General features: G+C 42.5%; 1 protein-coding gene across 2 annotated transcripts; it reads left to right on the plus strand.

The window, feature by feature from the left end:
- Nucleotides 1-828: 828 nt before the first annotated feature.
- LOC109937166 (prostaglandin F synthase 2-like) lies at nucleotides 829-15,832 on the plus strand. Of its 2 annotated transcripts, XM_048607538.1 has the most exons (7): nucleotides 829-965; nucleotides 6,080-6,160; nucleotides 8,371-8,493; nucleotides 10,177-10,286; nucleotides 11,522-11,687; nucleotides 13,479-13,561; nucleotides 15,660-15,832. In XM_048607538.1, the coding sequence occupies exons 1-7, from the start codon at nucleotides 855-857 to the stop codon at nucleotides 15,700-15,702; spliced, it is 717 nt and encodes a 238-aa protein (XP_048463495.1). In that variant the 5' UTR covers nucleotides 829-854; the 3' UTR covers nucleotides 15,703-15,832. The 2 variants fall into 2 exon arrangements, with proteins under 2 accessions (XP_048463495.1, XP_048463496.1); XM_048607539.1 differs by lacking the exon at nucleotides 8,371-8,493.
- Nucleotides 15,833-24,375: the final 8,543 nt, after the last annotated feature.

Consider the following 24,375-nt stretch of genomic DNA (forward strand, 5'->3'; position numbering starts at 1 on the left):
CCAGCTCTACACCTTGTTATCCCAAGTTGCGTGTACTTCAGTTTTAGTAACTTAATGTTGGATCCATTTTTGAGACCCCAGGACAGCATTATGAAATATGAGCATATTTGGTGAATGGGTTTACAATTATACTAACTGGGTTGGGAGATCAGACAGTACAATCTATTATTGTATTAGCAATGGTATGAGAGCTGGGGATACTTGAAAGGGTTCAGAAAAGATTTACAAGGATGTTGCCAGGGTTAGAGGGCTTGAGCAATAAGGAGAGGCTGAATAGACGGGGGTATTTTCCCTGGAGTGTTGGAGTTGGCAGGATGACCTTATAGAAGTTAATAAAACTGTGAGGGGCATGGATCGGGTTAATCCTCAAGGTCTTTTCCCCAGGGTGGGGGAGTCCAAAACTAGAAGGCATAAGCTTAAAGTGAGAGGGGAAAGACTTAAAAGAGACCAAAGGCACAACCTTTTCACGCACAAAGTTGTGCATGTATGGAATAAACTGCCAGAGGAAGTGGTGGAAATTGATACCAATTTCACATTTAAAAGGCCTCTTAGAGGGGTATATGAATAGGAAGGGTTTATATTGATATGGGTCTACTGCTGGGAAATGAGACGAGATGAATTTACGAAATCTGGTTGTTAGAGAAGAGTTGGACCGAAGGGTCTGTTTCCGTGCTGTAAGTCTCTGTGACTCTAACAGCCTAATCAGAGAATTTTAAAGTATAGAAGTAGGCCATTTGACCCATTTGTACCAGCTCCCAAAAGACTATCCTGAATGTTTTGAATAAAAACTGGCAATGCTGGGTGGTTTTCTGATACAACTAACAGCCCTTGTTATGTTTTGACTATAGTTATGGATGTCCTACCTCTCTCCTGCTCTGGTCCGGAAAGGCCTTGAACTGACATTGAAAAGCCTGAAGCTGGATTACATTGATCTATTCCTTATCCACTGGCCTACAGGGTTAAAGGTAAAATAAAAATGAACCTGTGGAAGGTGGAGCTTGTAATGCCTAGTGGGTGAGCAGACTTGTCCGTAGTGGTGTTAAACAATTGAGAATTACCAGTTTAGGTCCTCCATCTTCACTGAGTTAGCTGAGCTTGATCGGGCCAACAATCAAGGTTTACCAACTAACCTTGGAGTTCCTGTGTTTAGAATGGAAAGTTAACCATTCATAATAGTTATCCAATAATCCCAGTGATCGATTCACCTCTGTGGATCCCATGGGATTTGGTGGCCAGTTTCCAGGAATAGGATCCAAACGTGGCCATCTGGAAATATATTTTGAGCCAAGGGTTGACTTGAATTTAAACACCAGGTTTGATTTGTTATAGACACAGATGTGATTAAAAATTTGCACAGGCCTGAAATATTGACCCAAAATTAGCAACCAGTCTTTGTTCAGAAAGTAATTACCACTTTGGCATTTGCAATCTTTCTTGTATTTCTTTGGCCTTTCAAAAGTGGCTCTTTAAGAACTGACGTTTTCACTAATAGTTAATAAAGTTAGAGAAAGGGGCCAGATATCAAGAGAACAGAATTATTCCATCTTTCACCCTGAAGTAAAATAAGCCCTTGGGTGAGAAAGTGCAATGAGTGCTCGTTAATTTTGTACATTTTTATACAAAATTTGAACTAATTGTACAGTTATTTGTGTTCTATGTTCTTTTACCGAACATCTAAAATAAGTTGACAACAGAAGCGATATCCGATTCCCAAAGTAACATGTTTAAAAATTATGAAGATATTCCTCCTGGAATCTAAGTCCGCTATCATCTCTCCTGGCTTTGTCCCCATGTTCTCCAGAGGGTGTACACACTGCTGTCACATGGGGAGGGTGGCCTCTGTTGGTCACCCTCACAATGCCAGTATGAGCAGAGTACGTGTCCCTGTGATTAACGTCCACTCCTTTGAAGCTCTGAAACATTTTTGCCCCTAATTAAGTTAAAAAATCTTTAATCTTTCACCATTTCTATAAATGATTTGGATATGAATATAGGAAGTATGGTTGGTATGTTTTCAGATAACACTAAAATTGGTGAGTGTCGTGGACAGTGACGAAGGTTATCTCGGAGTACAATGGGACAATGATCAGATGGGCCAGTAGGCCAAGGAGTGGCACATGGAGTTTAATGTAGATAAATGTGAGGTGCTGCATTTTGGAAAGGCAAATCAGGGCAGGAGTTATACACTTGATGGTAAGATTGAGGGGAGTGTTGCTGAATAGTTTAGTTTAGATGGGCTTCAGATTGGTTTCACAGGTCGGCGCAACATCGAGGGCCGAAGGGCCTGTACTGCGCTGTAATGTTCTATGTTCTATGTTCTAACAAAGGGACCCAGGGATGAAGGTGCATAGTTCTTTGAAAGTGAGGTCGCACATAAATAGGATGGTGAAGAAGGTGTTTGGCATGGTTGTCTGCATTGGTTTGTCCACTGAGTATTGGAATTGGAATGTCATGTTGAGGCTGGACAGGACATTGTGAGGCCACTTTTAGAATACTTCATTCAGTTCTGGCCTCCCTGCTATAGGAAGGATGTCAATAAAGTTGAAAGGGTTCAGGAAAGATTTACAAAGATGTTGTCAGGATTGGAGGGTTTGAGCTTGAGACAAAGGCTTAATAGGCTGGGGCTTTTTTCTTTGGAGCATCGGAGGCTGAGAGGGTGGGACTTTTTATAGACGTTTATAAAACCATGAAGAGCCTGGATAGGATGAATAACCAAAGTCTTTTTCTTGAGGTAGGGGAGTCCAGAACTAGAGAGCTTACGTTTAAGATGAGAGGGGAAAGATTTAAAAGATTTAAAAGGGACCTGACTTGATCACGCAGAGGTTAGTGAGTGTATGGAATGAGCTGCCAGAGGAAGTGATGGAGGCGGGCACAATTAGAACATTTAAAAGATATCTAGATGGGTTAATTAAAAGGAAGGGTTTAGAGGGATTTGGGCCAAATGCTGGCAAATGGGACTAGATCAGTTTAGGATATCTGGTTGTTGTGGACAAGTTGGACTGACGGGTCTGTTTCCGTGCTGTATAACTGCCAGGCTCTATGGCTGTAATTGCTGTTCAGCTCCCAGTATCTCCTGAACAGGGCTTTGTAAATAATCATGGAATTGGCCATTTAGCTGATTTGTTTTCTGTCAACACCAAGATATTCCAGTATAAAGTTACTATGAAGCACAAAGTTGATACTAATGGCCTCCTTTTCTGTTCCTGTTCTGAATCATTTGGGGAGAGGGAGCTGGTGAGAGGTATATCCGAGATGGGAAGGGGCGAGGGACAAAATTTCAACCCTCCAGAATTTCAGGATCGATCTTCAAGACAATGATGTATTACACCCTGGAGGAAAATCACTTGGACATTAAAAAACAATTGTTTCTTTTCCATTTTAGTGAACATTTCTAATCACTAGATGTCAAAATATGGAAAATGGAGAGTGGTGCAGAGAGGCTGTGATGCTGAAAGTTGGCATCATCCATTGAGTCTTTGCCTTCCCAGGCCAGGTCAGAAAACAGTGTATCGTGAGGATGGGTGTGTTGGTCAATTAATGGCTGGAGCACAGCAACAGCTCTCTGATCAAACCTTCAGCAATACACCCAGAGATGGCAAACCAGTGACTGGTCTTTTCACCATTTTCCAAAGATTGCTCCTCCAATTTCAAAAGATGCAAAAAGTAATATGAAAATTTGTGGTTTAAAGTAGTTTGTAAAACCGTAGTTTCGTAGTCTTAATATGCATTGCAGTAAAGCTGTCCACAGTAGCCTTTGTTCAGATATTCTGAAGCTCCCCTCATCAAGCTTTGTATCTGAATATCGCTGAACTTGTTTCCTGTAGACCAGCCCCCACCCCCAAACGACACCTGAACAAATAGCAGCCAACTGTACTTTTCTGGAAACTGTAACCCTGTGGTTGATAGCAGAATTGAAGAAACATGAGCTTTAGAATTACAGTGTATGACAAAAAAGTGTCCCTGGAAATTAACTCCACAAATCTTTCTAGGCAAATTTAGGAGCAGTTAGAAGTCAACCACATTGTTATGGGCCTGGTATCTCATGTAGGCCTTCACTGGATAAGAGAGACTGATTTTCCTAAAGGACATTAATTAACCAGATCAATTTTTAAGACAATAGATCGCGATCATGAAACTATTACTGAGATTACTTTTCAATCCTAGATGTATTAACTAACTGTATTTGAATTTCACCATCTCTAGTGGTGGGATTTGAATTGTTATCCCCAGAGGATTAGTCTTTGAAATCACAAGACCTTACCACTGCACCAGTGTCTCTCACAGTTTGGGAGAGGAATAAACACAGGGCTACAGGGATTGACTTGATGAACCAAATGGCCTGCTTCTGCCGTAAATAGCTCTGACTGTAATAATTCCATTGGTGTGATATCACACCAAGTCTGGGCGGAGAGTAACTGGGTAATTTGACTTCCACCGAGAGTCACTGGTTCACACTCATTGATTGCCATCTCTTCCAGTCATGCTGTCCCATCAAAACTCAGGTCAGTGATACCATCTCTGCCATCACTAAAAGTGCACACACCTCTTGTTGAAAATGGAACTTTATTGTCCTTTTTCATCTGAGTGCTGGGCAATATATCATTTATGAGGCCACTAGGGAAGCGGATGCTTTTCTTCATAGAGCCAGTTAAATTGCAGTTGATTCAAACCTACCTCCTTCTTTGTCATCTCCAAGGTAATTTTGTTCATCAGTCCCGACTTGTATCTTTGATCCTTATTTTTGTCCCAACAATTGTCTGAAACAATCCTAACCAAATCTCTAATGTCATTCTTTGTGACCAGGGTAAACTCTTTCCTTCACATGCTTTGTGACGTCTTTATAGCCTTCAGAGTTGATTCCATCATCCTCCTCAATGCCTCTTGAGCGTATTCCAGCTGCATGATATTGTACTGGTTTGGTTCCATTCTTTGTCTATGTAATCATGGCCAAATGACCAGCTACGATGGCTTCTCTTCCTGCTCCCACACTATTACCATTTTAGGTCCCTCAAGGATTGATTCTTTGCCCCCTCCTGTTTCTTGTTTTGTGTACTAATTTGCATGGTGTAAGCTGAAGGCATCACATGAAGTCCTACTCACTCCTCTCTCAGTAAATCCTTCTCTGGGCTACGCCACTGTCACGCTACTTGTCCTGGAATAGAGAGATCATCCAATTAAATATTGGAAGGACTGAAGCCATGCAGTTCTTGCACCAAATTCCATTTCCATTTCATTTGGCTGTCATTTCCATCACTAGCAACAAGTTGTCCAATGCTGAGTGTGACATTGTGTTCTTTGATCCTGGTGTGAACATCTGATCCCACATTGCTATTTCATTATTATGACTGCCTATATCCACATCTATCACAGACCCTGACTCCAACCATTCCTCAGCTCAATTGCTGCTGGAAACTTCAACCACTTGCCTCGATAATTACCTCTCCAGGCCTCTCTTCTTTCACGCTCCCATCTAAATTATGTTGTCCCTATCTTAACTCATTCAAAATCTTGTCTCTGGGCAGTTAGGGATGGGCAATAATTGCTGGTCCAATGCCAACATGCCATGAGTGAATTTTAAAAACAATTAGCTCTTATGAATGAAATAAGGGACACTTTGTGGAAATGGGTGCAGGTGGTGCTGATGACTACAGAGCTGAGGGATGGGGTGCTGATGAGGAGGTTGAGGATGTGAGGGGTGTCTGGGGGGCTTTTAATGTGACTGAAATGTAGGTGTTCTCTTCTGGAGTCACCACGCTGTCATTTCCTGCTCCAAGCACTCGAACTCTCCCTTGTGGCCAATGGCTCACCAAAAAAAAAAGTCTGAGGTGAGGAAGCAGCTAGGCTTAGTGTCCCTACTTCAGGCTGTCCTGAAAATAAAGGACAATGAGTCAACAGAAGGGGCAGGTCTTAAACATATGGAACAATTGTGCTCGCTGACCTTTACTAGCTCCCAGGCTGATAAAGAATGAAGTAGTCCATCATTTAATAGTCCATTGTTTAAATCATTTCTGTGTTTGTAATTCTGATTTTAGTGCAGTAAAGATGTTTTCTAAATATGTGGTGGTGTGGTTTGTTGTAGCTAAGTGAAGGTGTGCTGTTTCCTAAGGATGCAAGTGGAAACCTTCTATACAGTGATGTGGATTTCTGTGAAACCTGGACGGTAGGTAATCACTGTCCGTACTGAATCAAATGTGACAATTGGGAATATCCATAATGTGAAAGACTATAAAGTAGAAATTAATCTTTAAATTTTGATTTACTTGTTCATGGGATGTTGGCGTCACTGAATGGGGCAGTATTTATTGCCTGTCCCTTTCAATGTTTCAGCTTTTGGAATTGCATCTTGGATTGCAAGATTGGATTGCAAATATCATTCCATTACTTACAAAGGGAGTCTGAATTCAGGATACCAAATTGCAGCAAGTTATTAAAAGCTTTCAGAAGAGAATTGAGGGGAGCCTTTCGCACCGAGTGGGTGGTAGGCATACCAGCTGTACCAGCTCTTTGAGCAATCTCAGTTTTAAAATTACATAAATGTTCACTGCCCTTCCTGACAACTGACTAAAACAAATCTGTCCTTATCCCATATCCAGGTGTTTAGCCTGTGATTTCAAATTTATGACATCGAGTTAATAACTCACGTGCAACTTTATAAGACTTTGGTTGGTCCACACTTAGAGTATTGATTTCAATTGTGATCGCCACATTACTGGAAGGATGTGGAGGCTTTGGAGAGTGTGCAGAAGACGTTTACCAGGTTGCTGCCTGGATTTGAGGGTATGAGATATAAGGAGAGGCTAGAAAAAACTTGGGTTGTTTTCTCTGGAGTGGTGGAGGCTGATGGAAGATTTGATTAGATAAAATTATGAGATGCAAAGATAGGGTTGATGGTCAGAATCTTTAAGCCAGAGTTGAAATGCCTAAAACTAGGGGGCATCCATTTAGGGTGAGAGGGGAAAAGCTTAAAAGGGATGTGAGGGGCAAGTTTTTTTTTGCACAAGAGTGGTAGGAGTCTGGAACACCCTGCCAGGAGTGGTAGTGGAGGCATAGAATACCCACAGTGTGGAAGCAGGCCATTCAGCCCAACAAGTCCACACTGGTACTCTGAAGAGCATCCCAGCCAGATCCACCCCTGTCCCTGCAGCCCTGCATTTCCCATGGTAAATCCACAAAACCTACACATCCCTGGTCACTATGGACAATTTAGCACAACCAATCCACCTAACTTGCAATTCTTTGGACAATGGGAGGAAACGGAGCACCTGGAGGGAAGCCACATAGACAGAAAGGAACTGCAAACTCCACACAGTCGCCCGAGGGTGGTATGGAACCGGAATCCCTGACCATGCTAACCACTGAACCACTGTGCCACATTTACAATATTATACAATAGCAGTGTTTAAGGGACTTTTAGATAAGTACATGAGTATCAAGTAATGGAGGAATATGGTGCAAGGGGAGGCAGAAGGGATTATTTTAATTTGGCATCACGTATGGAACAACATTTTGAGCTAAATACAGCCATTACTGTGCTGTACCGTTCTATGTTCTATGTATGGGAAGGCTTTTTTTCCCTTTCTTTCTCTATGTGCATTTTTTAAAACCTCAATACCATGAAGACTTTGGTTAGTTCAGCTCTTTGACTTGGACCAAGGATAAGTTTTGAACGTCTCCTCACAGCTACAGTTCCTCACAACTGGAAACTTCCAGGTAGCCTTTGACTGTGTGCCTTTTTCTCGGGTCTTCACCTCATCTTGCATCCATTGTGCTGCCCAACGTTGTCCATGTACTCCTGTTAACTACACGTAGTAGGTGGGAGTCCTCAAGGTTCCGTGAAGGGACTGAGTTGGTACCTGAATTGACAGATGATGCAGGAGGTATTGTAAACTAACAGGTGTTAAAGGATATGGGCCAAAGGCAGTGATATGGAGTTAGGCCACCCTCCGGGGAGTGTTGATTATTTGGAAGGTTGCAATAATATAGAAATGGCACACAGGAGAAGGAAGCACACATTTGGCACACAAGAGGAGGACAGGAATGAGTGAATTTTATAGCACAGGAGGAAACCATTTGGGTTGTCCTCTTTGATTTGTGAGAAAGAGCTATCTAATCCGTTAGACTCCCTCACTTTTTTTTTCTCATAGTCTCGCAATGTGTATCCTTTCTAAATATTAATCAAAATTTCCTTTTAAAAGGTGTTGTTAAATCTCACAGCGGCATCTTTTTGCGTAGTTTATTCCAGACCCAAGAGCTATCTTTAAACAAAAGAATTCACACCCAATCCTTGGAATGCTTCTAACACATGTGCACCCACACACATGACACACATACACTTGTCCTATGTTGGGTTGTTCATTTTACCATTTGTAGGTGATGGAATCCTGCAAAGATGCTGGTTTAGTGCGATCTATCGGAGTGTCCAACTTTAACCACAAACAGCTAGAAACATTGCTCAGGATGCCCAAGCTGAAATACAAGCCGGTGTGTAACCAGGTAAGACACAGGAATCATTCAAACTGTTGCTGTATATACTAACAGTGGGGCCGTTTGTTTCTGCTGCTGGATGAGAGGCTCTGTTACTTAGTAATAAATGAGAAAAGACTGTAAAGTTTCAAATCTTACAGCCTTTTGATACCTTCCCAAATGATCATCTTTCTTGCTGGAGCCTGGAGAGTAAGTTATAGCAGGCTGATTAATTGACCTTGGAAATCATCAATTGCTAATTTAGTACACACAGCAAGGATCACCATACAGCAATGTGATACACAGAGTCATAAAACACAGGCCCTTTGACCCATCAAGTCAATGCCATTCAAAAACCACCTAATTATTCCAATCCCATTTTCCAGCACTTGGCCCATAGCCTTGAATGTCTTGGCATTACAACTGCACATTTAAATACTACTTAAATGTTTTGAGGGTTTCTGCCTCTACCACCCTTGCAGGCAGTGAGCTGCAGGTTTCCACTACCCTCTAGGTGAAAATCCTAATCCTCACTTCTTTCTAGGCTCTGGACCATGTGCAGATAAATGGGATTATTGTACTTAAGTGCTTGTTGGTTGACATAGATATGGTGGGCTGAAAGGCCTGTTCTTATGATGTATGGCTCTCCAACTAAACCTTCTACCCCATATATTTTAAATCTACACCCTCCTGGTCATTGATCCTTCCATCACAGGGAAATGTTTTTAACCTGTCTTCTCTATCTATGCCCCTCATAATTTTATACATCTCAATCATGCCCACCCTCAATCTGCTCAAAGGAAAACAACTCCAGTCTGTTCAACCTCTCTTCATAACTGAAACTCTTCAGTTCGGGCAACATCCTTTGCGCCCTGTGCAGTGCTATCACATCCCTCCTATAATGTTGATTCCAGAAATACGCACAGTACTCTAGCTGTGGCCTAACCAGTGTTTTATACAGTTCCAGCATCACTACCTTGCTCTGAATCTCTGTATGCCTCCAATAACAAAGCAAGCATTCCATATGCCTTTTTATCCAACTGTCCTGATATTTAAGGGACTGCTGAACATGGACACCAAGGTACTTGATTTATAATCTTTTGTCTTTACATATACTGGAGATCAGATTATATTTACGAATGGCTCTTTACTACTGGAACACCTGGATTGTACAGAAAATGCTAAACATAAAACAGGGAAAAAGCGTCACTTTTGAAGAGGACCCCAACTTCCAACAGCAGATGCTGCTTAATCCTCCATAAGTATTTCCAGCAATTTCAGTTTGAAGTGGAAGTAGGTGAATTGGAGTCCTGTTTGAAATTGTTGATGTTTAAGTTAAACATACCGTGTATCAGCCTGACTCAGTGGGTAATTCTCATTTTGAGCTCCATGCTCAGGCTCAAGTGTATATAAACTGACCAGGATTTCAGTGCCATACAAAGGGAGGTGCATTATCTTGAAAGTGCTGGGTTGTTAAACTGAAGCCCCATCTGCCTCCCCAGGTATATGTTCAAGCTCCTAGAACACACTTTGAATTTTCCTGGTGTTGGATCTTGCATTGCCACCATATCACTGCTGTTTGTGAGACATTGCTGTGGGAAGCCTCACTGCACTCTGTAGGTCCTTTGGTTGTTTTGAGTGGAAGGATTGTTAACCTTTGTGACATGTTCATCTCACATTCTTTGAAATCTGAAAACTGTCTGTCCTTTGAAGGTTGAATGTCACCCATACTTGAACCAGAGCAAACTTCTGAAATACTGTAAATCCAACAATATTGTTCTCGTGGGCTACAGTCCTTTGGGATCATCGCCAGATCCTAAGTGGTAAGTTTATGAAATCAACGAACTGAAAGGGGACACTGCAATGTGTAAAGCACGTTGTACTATTTCTGCAACTTTTCCCTGGGTCTTGGTAGCTGGACACCCAGAGTGTTAAGAGAACTTTAAGATCTGTGATATCGGTTTCATTTTAAAGGAGCAGAAATAGATGAAGTGTCCTTCCAGCCTCTTCCGTTGTTCAGTGCCATCCAGTTTAATCAATGGCCTGAAATCCACTTTCCTGCCAGCTCCCCATATCCCTCATTTCACTGATTTAGGCTGTTTCCATTCCGCCATTTAATCTGTTCTGTTTCCAATGCCCCTCCTAACCCTTTCCCCTTCCATTCCAAAGTCACCTGCACCATTACATTCCTTGAATAAAAGCAAAATATTGCAGATGCTGATCTTCTGAAATAAAAACAGAAATTGCTAGAGAAACTCAGCAGGTCAGGCAGCATCTGCAGAGAGACAAGCGGTTAACATTTTGACACGTTGGATTTGAAACATTGGCTGTGATTCTCTCGCCGTCTTCAGATGCTGCCAGACAGACAGCCCCTCTCTCCTTAGCTGTTTGCCCTCTACTGTTTTCTTCAACCACGGCCTGCTTGTGTCTTGGCCCATAGATATACAGTGCCTTACTCTCCATGCCACACTTTGATCATACGTGGAGAGTTTTCACTGCAGCTGAACGTAACAGGGATTTGAACCTGAATTGATAAGAATAACAAAGCAGCAAGTACTTACCCAAAAGGCCAAGACAAAGTGAAGGTGGCAAAGTACACACCGTTGTCAAACAGTCAAATACCTGCAGCCAAATATAAGAAGCTTTCTTAAATGGACAAAGTTCATTTGGAAGGCTGACTTAAGTGCAGTGAGTTGTGCTTTTAACGAGATATTAACGCACATAGTTAGGCATCAAGACGCTGACAGTCAGAATGGCCAACCTGACTTTTGAAGTTGGAGAACATTTTTAAGAGATAAAATTTATTTCAACGATGAGAATATGAATTCCTGACTCTCATTCAGTTATGTTGACTTGCCTGCAACTGTCCTGGCTTACTCCTGGTCTGGGTGTCCAGGGTTATGAGGTGTGGGGAGTAGGCCTTGTCAATCCTCCAGGTCCAGTTTATCCCATTGAGGATTAGTGGTATGTCAGTCAGGAACTGTGCAGAAATCAGCCAGGGGTCTGGTCCCTCATCGATCTTGGATCCTGTAGTGCATCTTTCCTATTTCTAATGCAGGTTCAACCCAAACAATCCCATCCTTTTGAACGACCCCGAGCTGAGAAAGATTGGTGAGAAACACAACAAAACAGCAGCTCAAGTAGCCCTCCGTTATCAGATACAACGTGATGTTGTCATTATTCCAAAGAGTTTCAATCCTGGACGGATGAAGCAGAACAAAGAGGTAAAATATTCCTCCTATAAATGATTGCTCTTTTAGTTGTTTTCTGCTGTTTTTGCATGATTGCACCTGATCTCCAAATTTTACATTGCAAAGCATGCAGTCTCTAGGAATGAATTTGCATGGTCAAACCAGAGTACTTTTTTTAAAAGTTAACCTATTTTTCTAATCCACCTGTTCAGCAATGTTATTACACACCCCTGGAGCAGGTGGAGCTTGAACCTGGCTGTCTCCTTTCAGGGTACAGACATTACCATTGCACCACAAGAGAGCCTAGTGCACATTTATTTGTCTGAAGATAGCCAAGGGCAGCATCAGTTGCTGAAGACACACACAGCTTATCAGTCGACTCGTTAATGTCTGGTTGATCACTTTGTTAATATCTTTATGGTTCAGAGAAACAAGTAGTGGATATTAATTGTCTTTAAACACATATTAAAAGAGAGCCGCTGTCTTTCTGGCTACATTGGGAAAGAAGCCACTGCATTCTCTCCCCAAGAAAGGACACATGTTAATTTCTACCTTGCCAGCTGGTTTGGAATCTATTTATAAACTCTCTGGGTGCCTTTTTGTCTTTTTTTAACAACCATTTGATCGAGTGATAAAAGGTAGTTGCTGACCTCCAATATGAACTTGCATTTATGTAGCACCTTTGCCTGGGGATGGGAAAGTGAGAAAACCTCAAGACATTCAACATGTGACAGAGAGACAAGTGAATAATCAGGAGTTTGACTGTTTTGCAGCTCTTTATTTTTAGATTTAACTATAGGATCTAATATAAATAGTCTTAAGTGTTACAACAGGATTGTAAATAGACTAAAATAATAAAGCCAAATCAACTAAAGCAATATTAGAGTGAATGTAAAGGTACATTTTTTTTAAGATGGACCTTTTGAGGAGGAAGGAGAGGGAATTTAAGAGTTTAAGGTCTTAGTTTCTGAAAGCATGGCCATTGGTGCACTGAAGGGAAGGGAGAATGTATGAGATGAGAGTTATTAGAATGCAAGTTCTTGGAAGGAAGGAAGCAAGGTTAATTAATTACTTTTATGGAGGATGGAGATTGAGGCCAGGAGAGCCAAAGCCTGAGTATAGTGAAGATTTGGTTAAGAATGACAAACTTCAGTTGTGAAGCCGATTCAATTGTAGCTTTCCAAAACAAGCAGATAAATACTTTTTACAATGTATTGTGTAAATGCGTGTAATTAGATAATGCTGGGATGGGCATAATAGCCCCTTGACCACCTCTGTATTGGATCATTCTTATCCAGGTTTTTCAACAGAATCAGTGAAGAAATTTGTTCGTTCATGGGATATGGGTGTTGCTGCAGCATTTATTAATCATCCCTATTACCATTGAACTGAATAGCTTGCCAGGGCCCTTTCAGAGGATAGTTAAGAGTTAAACACTCGGTTATGGGTCTGGAGACTCATGTAGGCCAGATCAAATAAGGATTTCCCTTCCTAAATCTTCTCTAGTGACCAGATTGGTCTTTACAAGAATGGTTATGTGTTTACCGGTAGACTAGCTTTAAATTCCAGATTTTCGTTGATTCAAATTTCACTACTGGTTCAAATCCTACTCCAGCCATTGTCCCAGAACATTAGCCTCGGTCTATGGATCAATAGCCTAGTGACAACACCATTACACAATTACCTCTACTTTGTTAGAGGTGGTTGATATACATCACAAAACGATTCTAAACTACAACGTCAAATGATTGTGGTATAATAGTAAAGAAAACCCAATAATTTCCAAATATTGTTCTGAAAGAATTTCTTTCTGTACAAATGCAGATCTTTGACTTCCAGCTGACAGATGAAGAGATGAAAGCTATTGATGGAATAAACAAAAACTGCCGCTATGTAATTGTGAAACAGTAAGTAATATTCTGAAGCGAATTGCAGTGGTGTGATCCTTGATGTAAGGAATTCCTACGATGAAATCAATTTGGTTAGTTGGTTTCTGGTGGTACAAGTAACATTGGGATAATGCTATTGACACTTTTTTCATGTCGTTTCTTTATTGAACATTCTGAACTTGAAAGTAGGTTTCAGTTTGTTTATTGATTCAATCTATAGTTGACTTGCTATGCACAGGTTGAATTGCTTGTTCCAGGAACAACCACCTTCAACCTTCACCATTGACACGTAGCAGTAGTAGCAGCAGCAGTGTGTACCAGCTACAAAATGCACTGCAGAAACTCACCAATGTTCCTTCAACAGCAGCTTTCAAACCTGCAGCCCCTACATTCTAGAAGGACACAGCTGCAGATACATCAGAACACCACTGTTCAAAAGTTCCCCTCCGAACGCACCATCCTGACTTAGAGCAATTTCACCACAAACTTCATTGTCACTGAGTGAATATCCTGGAATTTCTTAACAGCACTGGGCCTGACGCTACACACATAGACTGCAGAGTTTCAAGTTGGCAGCCCACCACCACCTTCTCCACGGTGACAAATGCCAGCAACACTTGCATCCGCATGGAGAAATGTTTTTGAAAAATTCCAGTCCTGCAGTAGTTTCTGGATGAATCTTTCTGAATCACTCCTCGTTTTGTTCTGATTGTAACTTGACTCGGCCCAAAATTTTATAGATGACTTTTTCTAGGTTTTAAGTCACTGCTTGTAAAATTCCAAACCTAGTTGAAACAAATGTGAAGTCCACACTAGATATTCCTCCTGATACGGCGTCAGTAAATGAAATAATTCTATCCCTGATTTTAAGTGTTTTACTCTTATTGTCCAGCTCTGTATCCTAGGATAGCATGAACCAGAGGCTGTAATGCTGAAAACCACTTGCTAACTCAACCTACTAGAGCAATCTTCTACACAAAATTATCTGTACATCAATCTTTTTTGAAAAACTGCCTGCTAAGTGATATATTGGCTGTGATTTTTATGAGGCCCCATACAGTAGGCTGACAGATATAGGGCATATAAATTGGGTGTGACAGCTGTGAGTGGAATGTCTGCTGCCTTTGGCATTTTACCAGTGGTGTCATAGTGGTCTACAGCACAGATTTGGCTCTTCACTGAGTCTGCGGTCATCCCATTTTTTTAGCACATAGCCCATAGCCTTGTATGCTTTAGCATCACGAGGGCATATCTAAGTACTACTTAAATGTTTTTGAAGTTTTCTGCCTCTATCACACTCACCGGCAGTGAGTTCCAAATTCCCACCACCCTCTAAGTGAAAACATTTTTCCTCACATCTCTTAAACCTTCTGCCCCTTATCTTAGATCTGTGATCCCTTGGTTATTGATCCCTCCACCAAGGGCAAATGTTTCTTCCTGTTACACTATTTATGCCCCGCATCATTTTAATCTCAGTCATGACTTCACATCCCCACACCCCCAGTATCCTCTACTCTAGAGAAAGCACCCCAGTCTGTTCAATTTTGCTTCACGCTTAAAAATGTCCAGCCCAGACGTCAGTAAATCTCTTCTGTATTCCCTCCAGTGCTATCACATACTTCCTATAATGTAAATTCCAGAAATGCACACGTTCCTGTAAGCTGTGGCATAACCAATATTTTATACAGTTTCCTGGTCTTAAACTCTATGCCTCAGCGCATACAGGTAAGTATCCCACATGCCTTCTTAACCATGTTATCCACTTATCCTGAAAATTTTACTTAAACGACTGATGGACATGAACACCAAGGTCTGCCTGATCCTCAGTATTTCCCAGAGTTCTCATGTCCTAGTGCCAATTAACCACTGGAAGACCTGTTCCCATTGCTTGTATTTAACAGCAGCAGTTGGGGAGATCACCAGGCATACTCTACCAACCTTTCCACAAGCTTCAGTTTTGGGTGGGTGGGGTGGGGGTCAGTGGCGAGTGAAGACTTCCTCCTGTACTGGTCTTGCTATGGACCCCTTCTTGCCCCCTCCCCAACCCCCAGTGACAAATGATGTCTGAGCTGTAAGACCCATTTTAAGCTTCCATTTTTTTTCTGTTCCATCCTAGGTTAATTGATCACCCTAAATATCCATTTCACGAGGAATATTAGTGAGATCTGCAGGTGATGGAATCTCTCACTGATGCAACATTCCTAAGTGGATATGTCAAGAGCAAATTTTAAATACCCTGGAGAAAATATTTTGACATAAAGATCAATAAAATATAAGCATTGTTAGAAATTTTATGGCAAGTGTTTTTATTTAATGGTCAATAAACTGTGCTCACCTTGTATTATCTTCTTTTATTGTTTCTGTTCTCCCATTCCATATCCAAAACATTCTCTGCTCTTTTCTTGCTTTCCCACCCTGACTGTATTCATTTTAGAGCATTCATGTGGATATCAAGAAGATCCCCTCTGCAACATGATTGAAATGGATCATGCCTGAGGTATAACAGGCTATCATACAGCCAAATTTTGACCCCTCATTCTTGATTTGGTCTATATTTTTAAAAAAAACTGAAAGAACTGCAAATGCTGTAAATCAGGAACAAAAACAGAAGTTGCTGGAAAAACTCAGCAGGTCTGGCAGCATCTGTGAAGTAAAAAACAGAGTTAATGTTTTGGGCCCAGTGACCCTTCCTCAGAACGGATGCTGCCACACGTGTTGAGCTTTTAGAGCAACTTTGTTTTTGTTCTTGATTTGGTCTATGTTCCCTTCAAATTAATGTTTGACAAATTTGCTTGAGTTCCTTGAGAATATATTCTCAAGAGCTGATGAAGGGAAACTGGTAAATGTAATGTGTTTGGATTTCCGTGCGGAAATAACGTGGCTAATAAAATCAGGATATAGCATACAGGTAACCCCTGCTTAATTTGGGCAGCCGTCTTCCCTGAAGGAAATTCATCAGATTGAAGGTCCTTGGGTTGATGTTTTAAGGCACTTACCTGATTCAGCATGGAAGACCTCCACTGTGAAAGAATTTCAAAAGGATTAAGTATCCTCCAGAATGGACTGATGACTTGATTCAGCAGGAATAATATCCTGAGCAAAGGACATGTCAAGAGACAAAAGGCCAAGAAATATGATGACAGGGGGTGGGGGTGGGTAAAGAATATGGAAGGTGGTGTTCAGGCTCTAAAATTAGTGAACTCGATATTCAGTCCTGAAGGCTGCAGGGTCCCCACGTTGAAAATGAGACGCTGTTATTCCAAATTAGCTCAGCTTGGCAGGGGCACTGCAGCAGCCTCGACAAATGTTGACCAGGGAACGTAGTGGTCTGTTGAAATGGCAGGCAACTGGAAGCTCAGAGTCATGTTTGTGGACAGAACATAGGTGTATCACAAAGTGTTCACCTAGTCTGTGTTTTCTCTTCCCCATATTGTGAGCAGCGAATAGACTAGATTGAGTGAAGTGCAGGTAAATCACTGCTTCGCCTGGAAGGTGTGTCTGGGGCCTTGGATAGTGAGGAGGGAGGAGGTAAATGGGCAGGAGTTGCACCTTCTGTGATTGCATGGGAAAGTGCTGTGAGGGTGTGAATAGGTGTTGGGAATGGAGAAGGAGTGGTGTCCCAGACTAGGGTGTTCTGGAGGAAATGGGCCCTGCGGAAGGCTGACAATGGAGGGAAGGCGAATATGTGTCTGATGGCAGCAACCCGCTGGAGGTAGTAGAAATGATGGCTGATGATCCTTTGGAATGCAGAGGCTGGTGGGATGGAAAGTGATAACTGGACAGACTCTTATCTGTGTTGTGGGAAGGAGGAGAATGGGTCAGAAATGTCAACTCTCATTTTTGAAGAAATGTCACTCGATTTGAAAACTCTGCTGTCTCTCCACAGATGCTGCTGAGTTTCTCCAGCAATTTCTGGTTTTGTCTCAGCTCTTAAGTTGTCTGCCCAAGGGCACTGCCCAAATTCCAACTGAAGTGGAACAGGCTGCCAAGGTGCAAAAGAGAAGTCAGATTAACATCAAACATATTATTATAGCAATGCCCAGCTGATAAGCAATCTCTTTCATACGGAGACAAGTAAGATCTCTTCCTGTTTGAAGTTGTTTCCAAACAGTACATGTGGAAACAGGCTGGTGAAAACCTATGACAAACCCTGCGATTGCCCTGATCGAGCCACATATATCAGCACTACCCAAGGGATGTTGACAATTAACCAGCTAGCTGTTTTAAGAATTGGTCTGTTTTGTTCTCCACTTGAGTCTCAGTAATTTGCAATGTTATTTGGAATGTGTATGTGAATCAAAGAGGGCTGCTATGCAGAGGTAGCAGCTAATTTGGAAGGAAAATGGAATATTGGCCTTCATTCAAAGATGATGTAGTATACCAGTAGGGCAGTCTTGCTACAGTTGTACAGAGCATTTTGTGAGACTACATCTGAAGTATATGTACAATTTTGGTCTCGTTGCAGAAGGAGGGATTGATTATTTTGCTAATCAACCTGTTCAGAGGTATTGTTACACACCTCTAGATGAGGTAGAACTTGAATCGAGACCTCTTCGTCCAGATGTAGGGGCAAAATCATTGTGCTACAAGGGTCCTTGAGCCTACCAATTGGGATGGTTCAGATTTTGTTTTTCTCATCAACCTGTGCAGGCATCTTATGACACACCTCTAGATGAGGTAGGACTTGAATCCAGTCTTTCTGACCTCCTGGATAGGTCGCTACCCCTGGGCCACAAAAGCCATCTTGAGGGATATATTTGATTTGGAAGCAGGTCCAAGAGGATCACTAGATTGATGAAGAGGTTTGTCATCTGAGGACAGATTGAACAGATTGGCTTCTACTCATATGGGTTTAGAAGAATGACAGGTTATCTCAGAGACATATGGGATTGTATGTGTGGGCAGGAGGTGGGAGGGAAGCGTGCTGCACAGATCAGATAGAGTCATAGATTTGTACAGCATGGAAACAGAACTTTCACTCCAACTCACCCAGGCTGACCAGATATACTAAATTAATCTAGTCCCAAATGCCAGCATTTGGCTCATATCCCTCTTAAACCCTTTCTATTCATGTACCTATGCAGATGCCTTTTAAATGTTATAATTGTACCAGCCGTGACCGCTTCCTCTGGCAGCTCATTCCATACACAGATGCACAAGCCTCTGTGTCAAAAGGTTTCCTCTTAGGTCCCTCTTAAATCTTTCCCCTCTCTCCTTAAACCTATGCCCTCTAGTTTTGGACTCCCCCACCAGGGGAAAAGACCTCGGCTGTTCACCCATCCCTGTCCCTCATGATTTTATAAACCTCTTTCAGTTCACCCTTCAGCCTCTGACGCTCCAGGGAAAATAGCCCCAGTCTATTCAGGCTCTCCCTATAGCTCAAACCATCCAACCTTGCCAACATGCTTTTAAAATCTTTTCTGAACCCTTTCAAGTTTCACAACATCCTTCCTACAGCAGGGAGACCAGAATGACCAGAATTGCAAGCAGTTTTCCAAAAGTGGCCCACCAATGTCCTGTACAGCCATGACATGACCTCCCAACTCCTAAACTCAACACACTGATCAATAAAGGCAAGCATACCAAATATCTCCTTTACTATCCTGTCTATCTGTGACTCCACTTTCAAGGAACTATGAACCTGCATTGTTCCCTTTGTTCAGCAACACTCCCCAGGACCTTGCTGTTAAGTGTATAAGTCCTGTCCTGATTAGCTTTCTAAAATGCAGCACCTCACATTTATCTAAATTGAACTCAATCTGCCACTCCTCAGCCCATCTGATCAAACTCCCGATGGTTTCTTTTCTGTCCACTACACCTCGAATTCTGGTGTCATCTGCAAACTTACTAACCATATCTCCTATGTTCACACCCAAGTCATTTACATAAATGCCAAAAAGCAATGGAGCCAGCACCAATTGTTGTGGTACACTGCTGGCCACAGGCCTCCAGTCTGAAAAGCAACCCTCCACCACCACCCTGTCTTCTACTGTTGAACCAGTTCTGTATCCAAATGGCTAGTTCATCTGCTAACCTATCTACCATTTGGAACCTTGTCTAATGCCTTCCTGAAGTCCATACAGATCACGTCCACCAATCTGTCCTGATCAAACCTCTTTGTTACGTCTTCAAAAATGTTTCCCCTCATGGCGCGGCGTGGGGGTGTGTGATCTAAGACAGTGGACCACAATTTCAAGAGAAGGGTGTCCCATTTAAGATAAAGATGAGGAATTTATTCTCTGAGGCCTCAGAGAAGAAGTGGTTAGGCCACTTTTGGAAAACTGTTTGCAATTCTGGTCTCCCTGCTGTAGGAAGAATGTTGTGAAACTTGAAAGGGTTCATAAAAGATCTAAAAGCATGTTGGCAAGGTTGGATGGTTTGAGCTATAGGGAGAGCCTGAATAGACTGGGTCTTCAGAATTCTCTTCCACAGAGAGCAGTGAAGTCTGGGTTATTGAACATATTCAGAGCTGAATTAAACTGATGTTTGATGAACAGGAGACTCCAGTGTTATGGGAGCCAGGCAGGAAAGTGGAGTCAAGGCCACAGTTAAATAAAACATGACCTTATCAAATAGTGAAACAGGCTTGATGGGCCAAATAGTCTACCCCTGCTCGTATTACATATTGTTTTTTTTTCGTGGAGAACAAGTTCTTTTGATTGTCCTCATTTATACTTGCAGGAAGTAATCATTGATCACAATATTTACATTCCTATTGAATCTTTCAGTGTCTTGCTAAAGGGTCTTCCTGTACAGTTTGTAGTGAACTTGGTGACAATTTTTCTGTTGTTCCACACAGGCTGTTTGCTGAACACCAAACCGTCTTTAGTTGCAGAACATTACCCACTTACTGATGTTTAACTAAGGTTAATGTCCAATACGTAAACTGCTGAATTGCAAAAGTCAACTTGGTGTTTTCAAAAAACATGTAAACATTGCAAAGTAACTCTCTTGCAAAATCTCTCTCAGTGGCTTCTTTATTTCTGAAAAATCGCACTCTCCGTAAAAATCCATCTCTAAGGTTAACCCCCTCTCTGGAAAATCCCTCTTTCTGAATGCCTGCCTCTGTTATCCTGTCACCTCCTGTAGTATGGAGATACCTTTTCTGTTATCCTACTGTCGGCAATCTCCCTCTGTCATTGCATTCTGCAACTCTGTCAGAGTCTCAAACTCTGTCCACTGTATTTCTCTCCATTATCCCACTTTCTCCACCATCCCCCTTTCTCTCCACCATCCCTCCCTCGCTCTCCACCATCCCACTTTACTCTCTCTCTCTCCACCATCCCTGTCTCTTCATTATCTCTCTCGCTGTCTCTTTTTTTCTCCTTTTCCGTGTCTGCAGCAATTCGCTCACTTTCAATCAGTGTAGCCATGACATTGAAATCCCATTGAGGAAATAAGCTCACGGGTCATTTATATGAATCTTTGTGTTTAAGATGGTGAATCGCCTAAGTAGAGACTATCTTGTCTTCGCAGCTACATGCGGACTGTTGTGTGTGGATGGGTTTACCCATTGCGCTGTCGGTGAATGTGCTGTTAGCATTCACTTGTGTCACCATCAAGATGAGTTGTTCACACTTGGGGTTTCTTACTTCCTCTGCATCCATGTAGCAAAGTGGCACCAATTAATTTAAGTTAATAATTATTTCATTTTGGAAAAGCTACAAGGTGAATGCAGAAGGCAAAGAGTTAACAGTAATATGTTTATCCAGCGTTAGAAGTTAGTCCCTCCCCTTGTTTTGTGGATACTTGCGAATAAAAGGAAGGGTTATATGGTCGGAACCAGGAACAGAAATGGACCTAACAACACAAAATCATCGAATCCCTTTAAATGATGGAAATAGCATTCCGATCATTGGTTTAGGAACGTACTCTACACCCAGAATAGTGAGTGTGTCTTCTACTTTCAATCTGTCTCCTGTTGCCTCTTACTGCGCTCGCTCTCGAAAGGTTGAACATTGCTCCGTTATCTGCCAGTTGTAGTTTAGCACAACACAGAGTAAACAGCTTGCATTTTGACTGCGCAGATAGATGTAGAGGCGGACAATTTTCGAGCTCACTCAACTTGCCTTGGGACAAATTACTCTGAATGGCTGGATTTTTCACTCTCTGGGTTAGCGTGGATGCAAATAGGAAGCAGGATAATGCTCTTTGTGGGTAACAACTGTCCGGCAGAAGGGTCGAGGCCCGAAACGTCAGCCTTTCTGCTCCTATGATGCTGCTTGGCCTGTTGTGTTCATCCAGCTCTGCACCTTGTTATCTCAATAAATAGCAGAACGTGTGCTGCCGATGCTAATGAACAGCAATGAGATTTCATTGTGCCCCTCCACACACGCGCGCACACACACACACTTAGACAAACACAGACTCTCAGACAGGCATACAAACACAGACACATATACATATACACATACACTCAGATACAGACAGACACACTCACGGGCATACAAACATACAGATGCAAACAACATACACTGACATACATACTTGAGCACATGCATGCAGACATGCTGTGACACCCATCCACAGACACACACAGGAATGATTATACTGATGCTGGGGTTTGATCAAGCATTCGGATACTGTATCTCTTCCCTCTTTTCGTACTGCAGCCCCATTTCTGGTTTCTAACTCAGTGTAAACTCTGAAATGTGAAGCCAGTGGACTGAATATTGCTGGTCAAAAAAAGTGCTCATTGACAAGCCTCTGACTGGTCTGATCATGGAACAATTCGATCAGAAAATTGAATTTATGCAAATCGACGAATGTGGCGATTTGTGGGTTAATAAGCATTCGTTCATACCGGAATTGAAACATACTTCAAAAGGAATCCTGGCTGGCTGCTCGAATGTTCGGTTTGAATGAAACTCAACTACAAAACAAAACAAACCCGAAAAAACTGCGGATGCCGGAATTCAGAAACAGAAATCGCTGGAAAACCTCAGTAGGTCTGGCAGCATCTGTGTAGAGAAATCAGACCCAAATTTTCGGATCCAGTTTCGAGTTCTGAAGAAGAGTCACTGCACCCGAAACGCTGGCTCCAGTTTCTCTCCACTCGTGACTGCACATGGGTCTCGGTTTAGTGGTAATTTTAGCCTCAAACACAGGCAATAGGTAAACCTGTTAGGCTTCCCGCAGCCTATCAAGGTGTCATAGGACGACAGAGCAGAATAGTTGTCAAGCCGGATCGTGACAATAGAAATCTTCCCAGGTTGAGATTTACACAGAAAAATGTAACAAAAACAGAAGTTCTGGAAAAGCCCAGCATGTCGGGCAGCATCTTTTCTTTCTATTCATTTGTGGGATGAAAACGTCGCTGGCTGTGCCCAGTATATATTGCCTGTCCCTAGTTGCCCTTGAGAAGGTGGTGGTGAGCTGCCTCCTTGAACTGCTGCAGTCCTCCTGCTGCGGGTTGGCCCACAAAGCTATTAGGGAGGGAATTCCAGGGTTTTGACCCAGCGACAGGGAAGGACTGGTGATATATTTCCAAGTCAGGATGGTGAGTGGCTTGGGGCGGGAACGTGGAGTGGTGGTGTTCCCAAATGTCTGATGCCCTTGTCCTTCAAGACGGAAGTGGTCATGGGTTTGGAAGGTGCTGTCTGAGGATCTTTGGTGAATTTCGGCAGTGTACACACTGCTGCTACTGAGCGTCGGTGGTGGAGGGAGTGGATGCTTGTGGTTGTGGTGCCAATCAATCCGGCTGCTTTGTCCTGGATGGTGCCAAGCTTCTTGAGTGTTGTTGGGGCTGCACCCATCCAGGCATTTGGGGAGTATTCCATCACACTCCTGACTTGTCCCTTGTAGATGGTGGACAGGCTTTGAGGAGTCAGGAGGTGAGTTACTCGCCACAGTATTCCTAGCTTCTGACCTGCTCTCCTAGCCACTGTGTTTATGTGGTGAGTCCAGTTGAGTCTCTGGTCAATGATAACCCCCAGGATGTTGATTGTGTGGGATTCAGTGATGGTAACACCATTAAATGTCAAAGAACAGTGGTTAGATTGTCTCTTATTGGTGATGGTCACAACCTGGCATTTGTGTGGCACGAATGTCACTTGCCACTTGTCAGCCCAAGCCTGGATATTGTCCAGATCTTTTTGCATTTGAATATGGACTGCTTCAGTCTCTGAGGAGTCACAAATGGTGCTGAACATTGTGTAAATCATCGGCAAACATCCCCACTTCTGACCTTATGATAGAGGGAAGGTCATTGAGGAAGAAACTGAAGATGATTGTGCCTAGGACACTACCCTGAGGAACTCCTGCAGAGATGTCCTGGTGCTGAGATGATTGACCTCCAACAACCATAATCATCTTCCTATGTGTCAGGTATGACTCCAACCACCGGAGTGTTTGCCCTCGATAGCCATTGATTCTAGTTTTGCTGGGTCTACTTAATGCCCCACTTGGTCGAATGCAGCCTTGAAATCAAGGGCTGTCACTCTCACCTCACCTCTGGAATTTAGCTCTTTTATCCATGTTTGAACCAAGGCTGTAATGAGGTGAGGAGCTGAGTGGCCCTGCCGGAACCCAAACTGGGTGTCACTGAGCAGGTTATTGCTGAGCAGGTGCCGCTTGATAGCACTGTTGATGACACCTTCCATCACTTTACTGATGATCGAGAGTAGACTGATGGAGCGGTAATTGGCCGGGTTGGATTTGTCTGGTTTTTTGTGTACAGAACGTACTTGGGCAATTTTCCATATTTTCGGTTAGATACCAGTGTTGTAACGATACTAGAACATAGAACATAGAACATAGAACATTACAGCGCAGTACAGGCCCTTCGGCCCTCGATGTTGCGCCGACCTGTGAAACCAATCTGAAGCCCATCT

The sequence above is a fragment of the Rhincodon typus genome, chromosome 18 (assembly GCF_021869965.1).
Source record: "Rhincodon typus isolate 14 chromosome 18, sRhiTyp1.1, whole genome shotgun sequence".
NCBI classification, from domain to species: Eukaryota; Metazoa; Chordata; class Chondrichthyes; order Orectolobiformes; family Rhincodontidae; genus Rhincodon; species Rhincodon typus.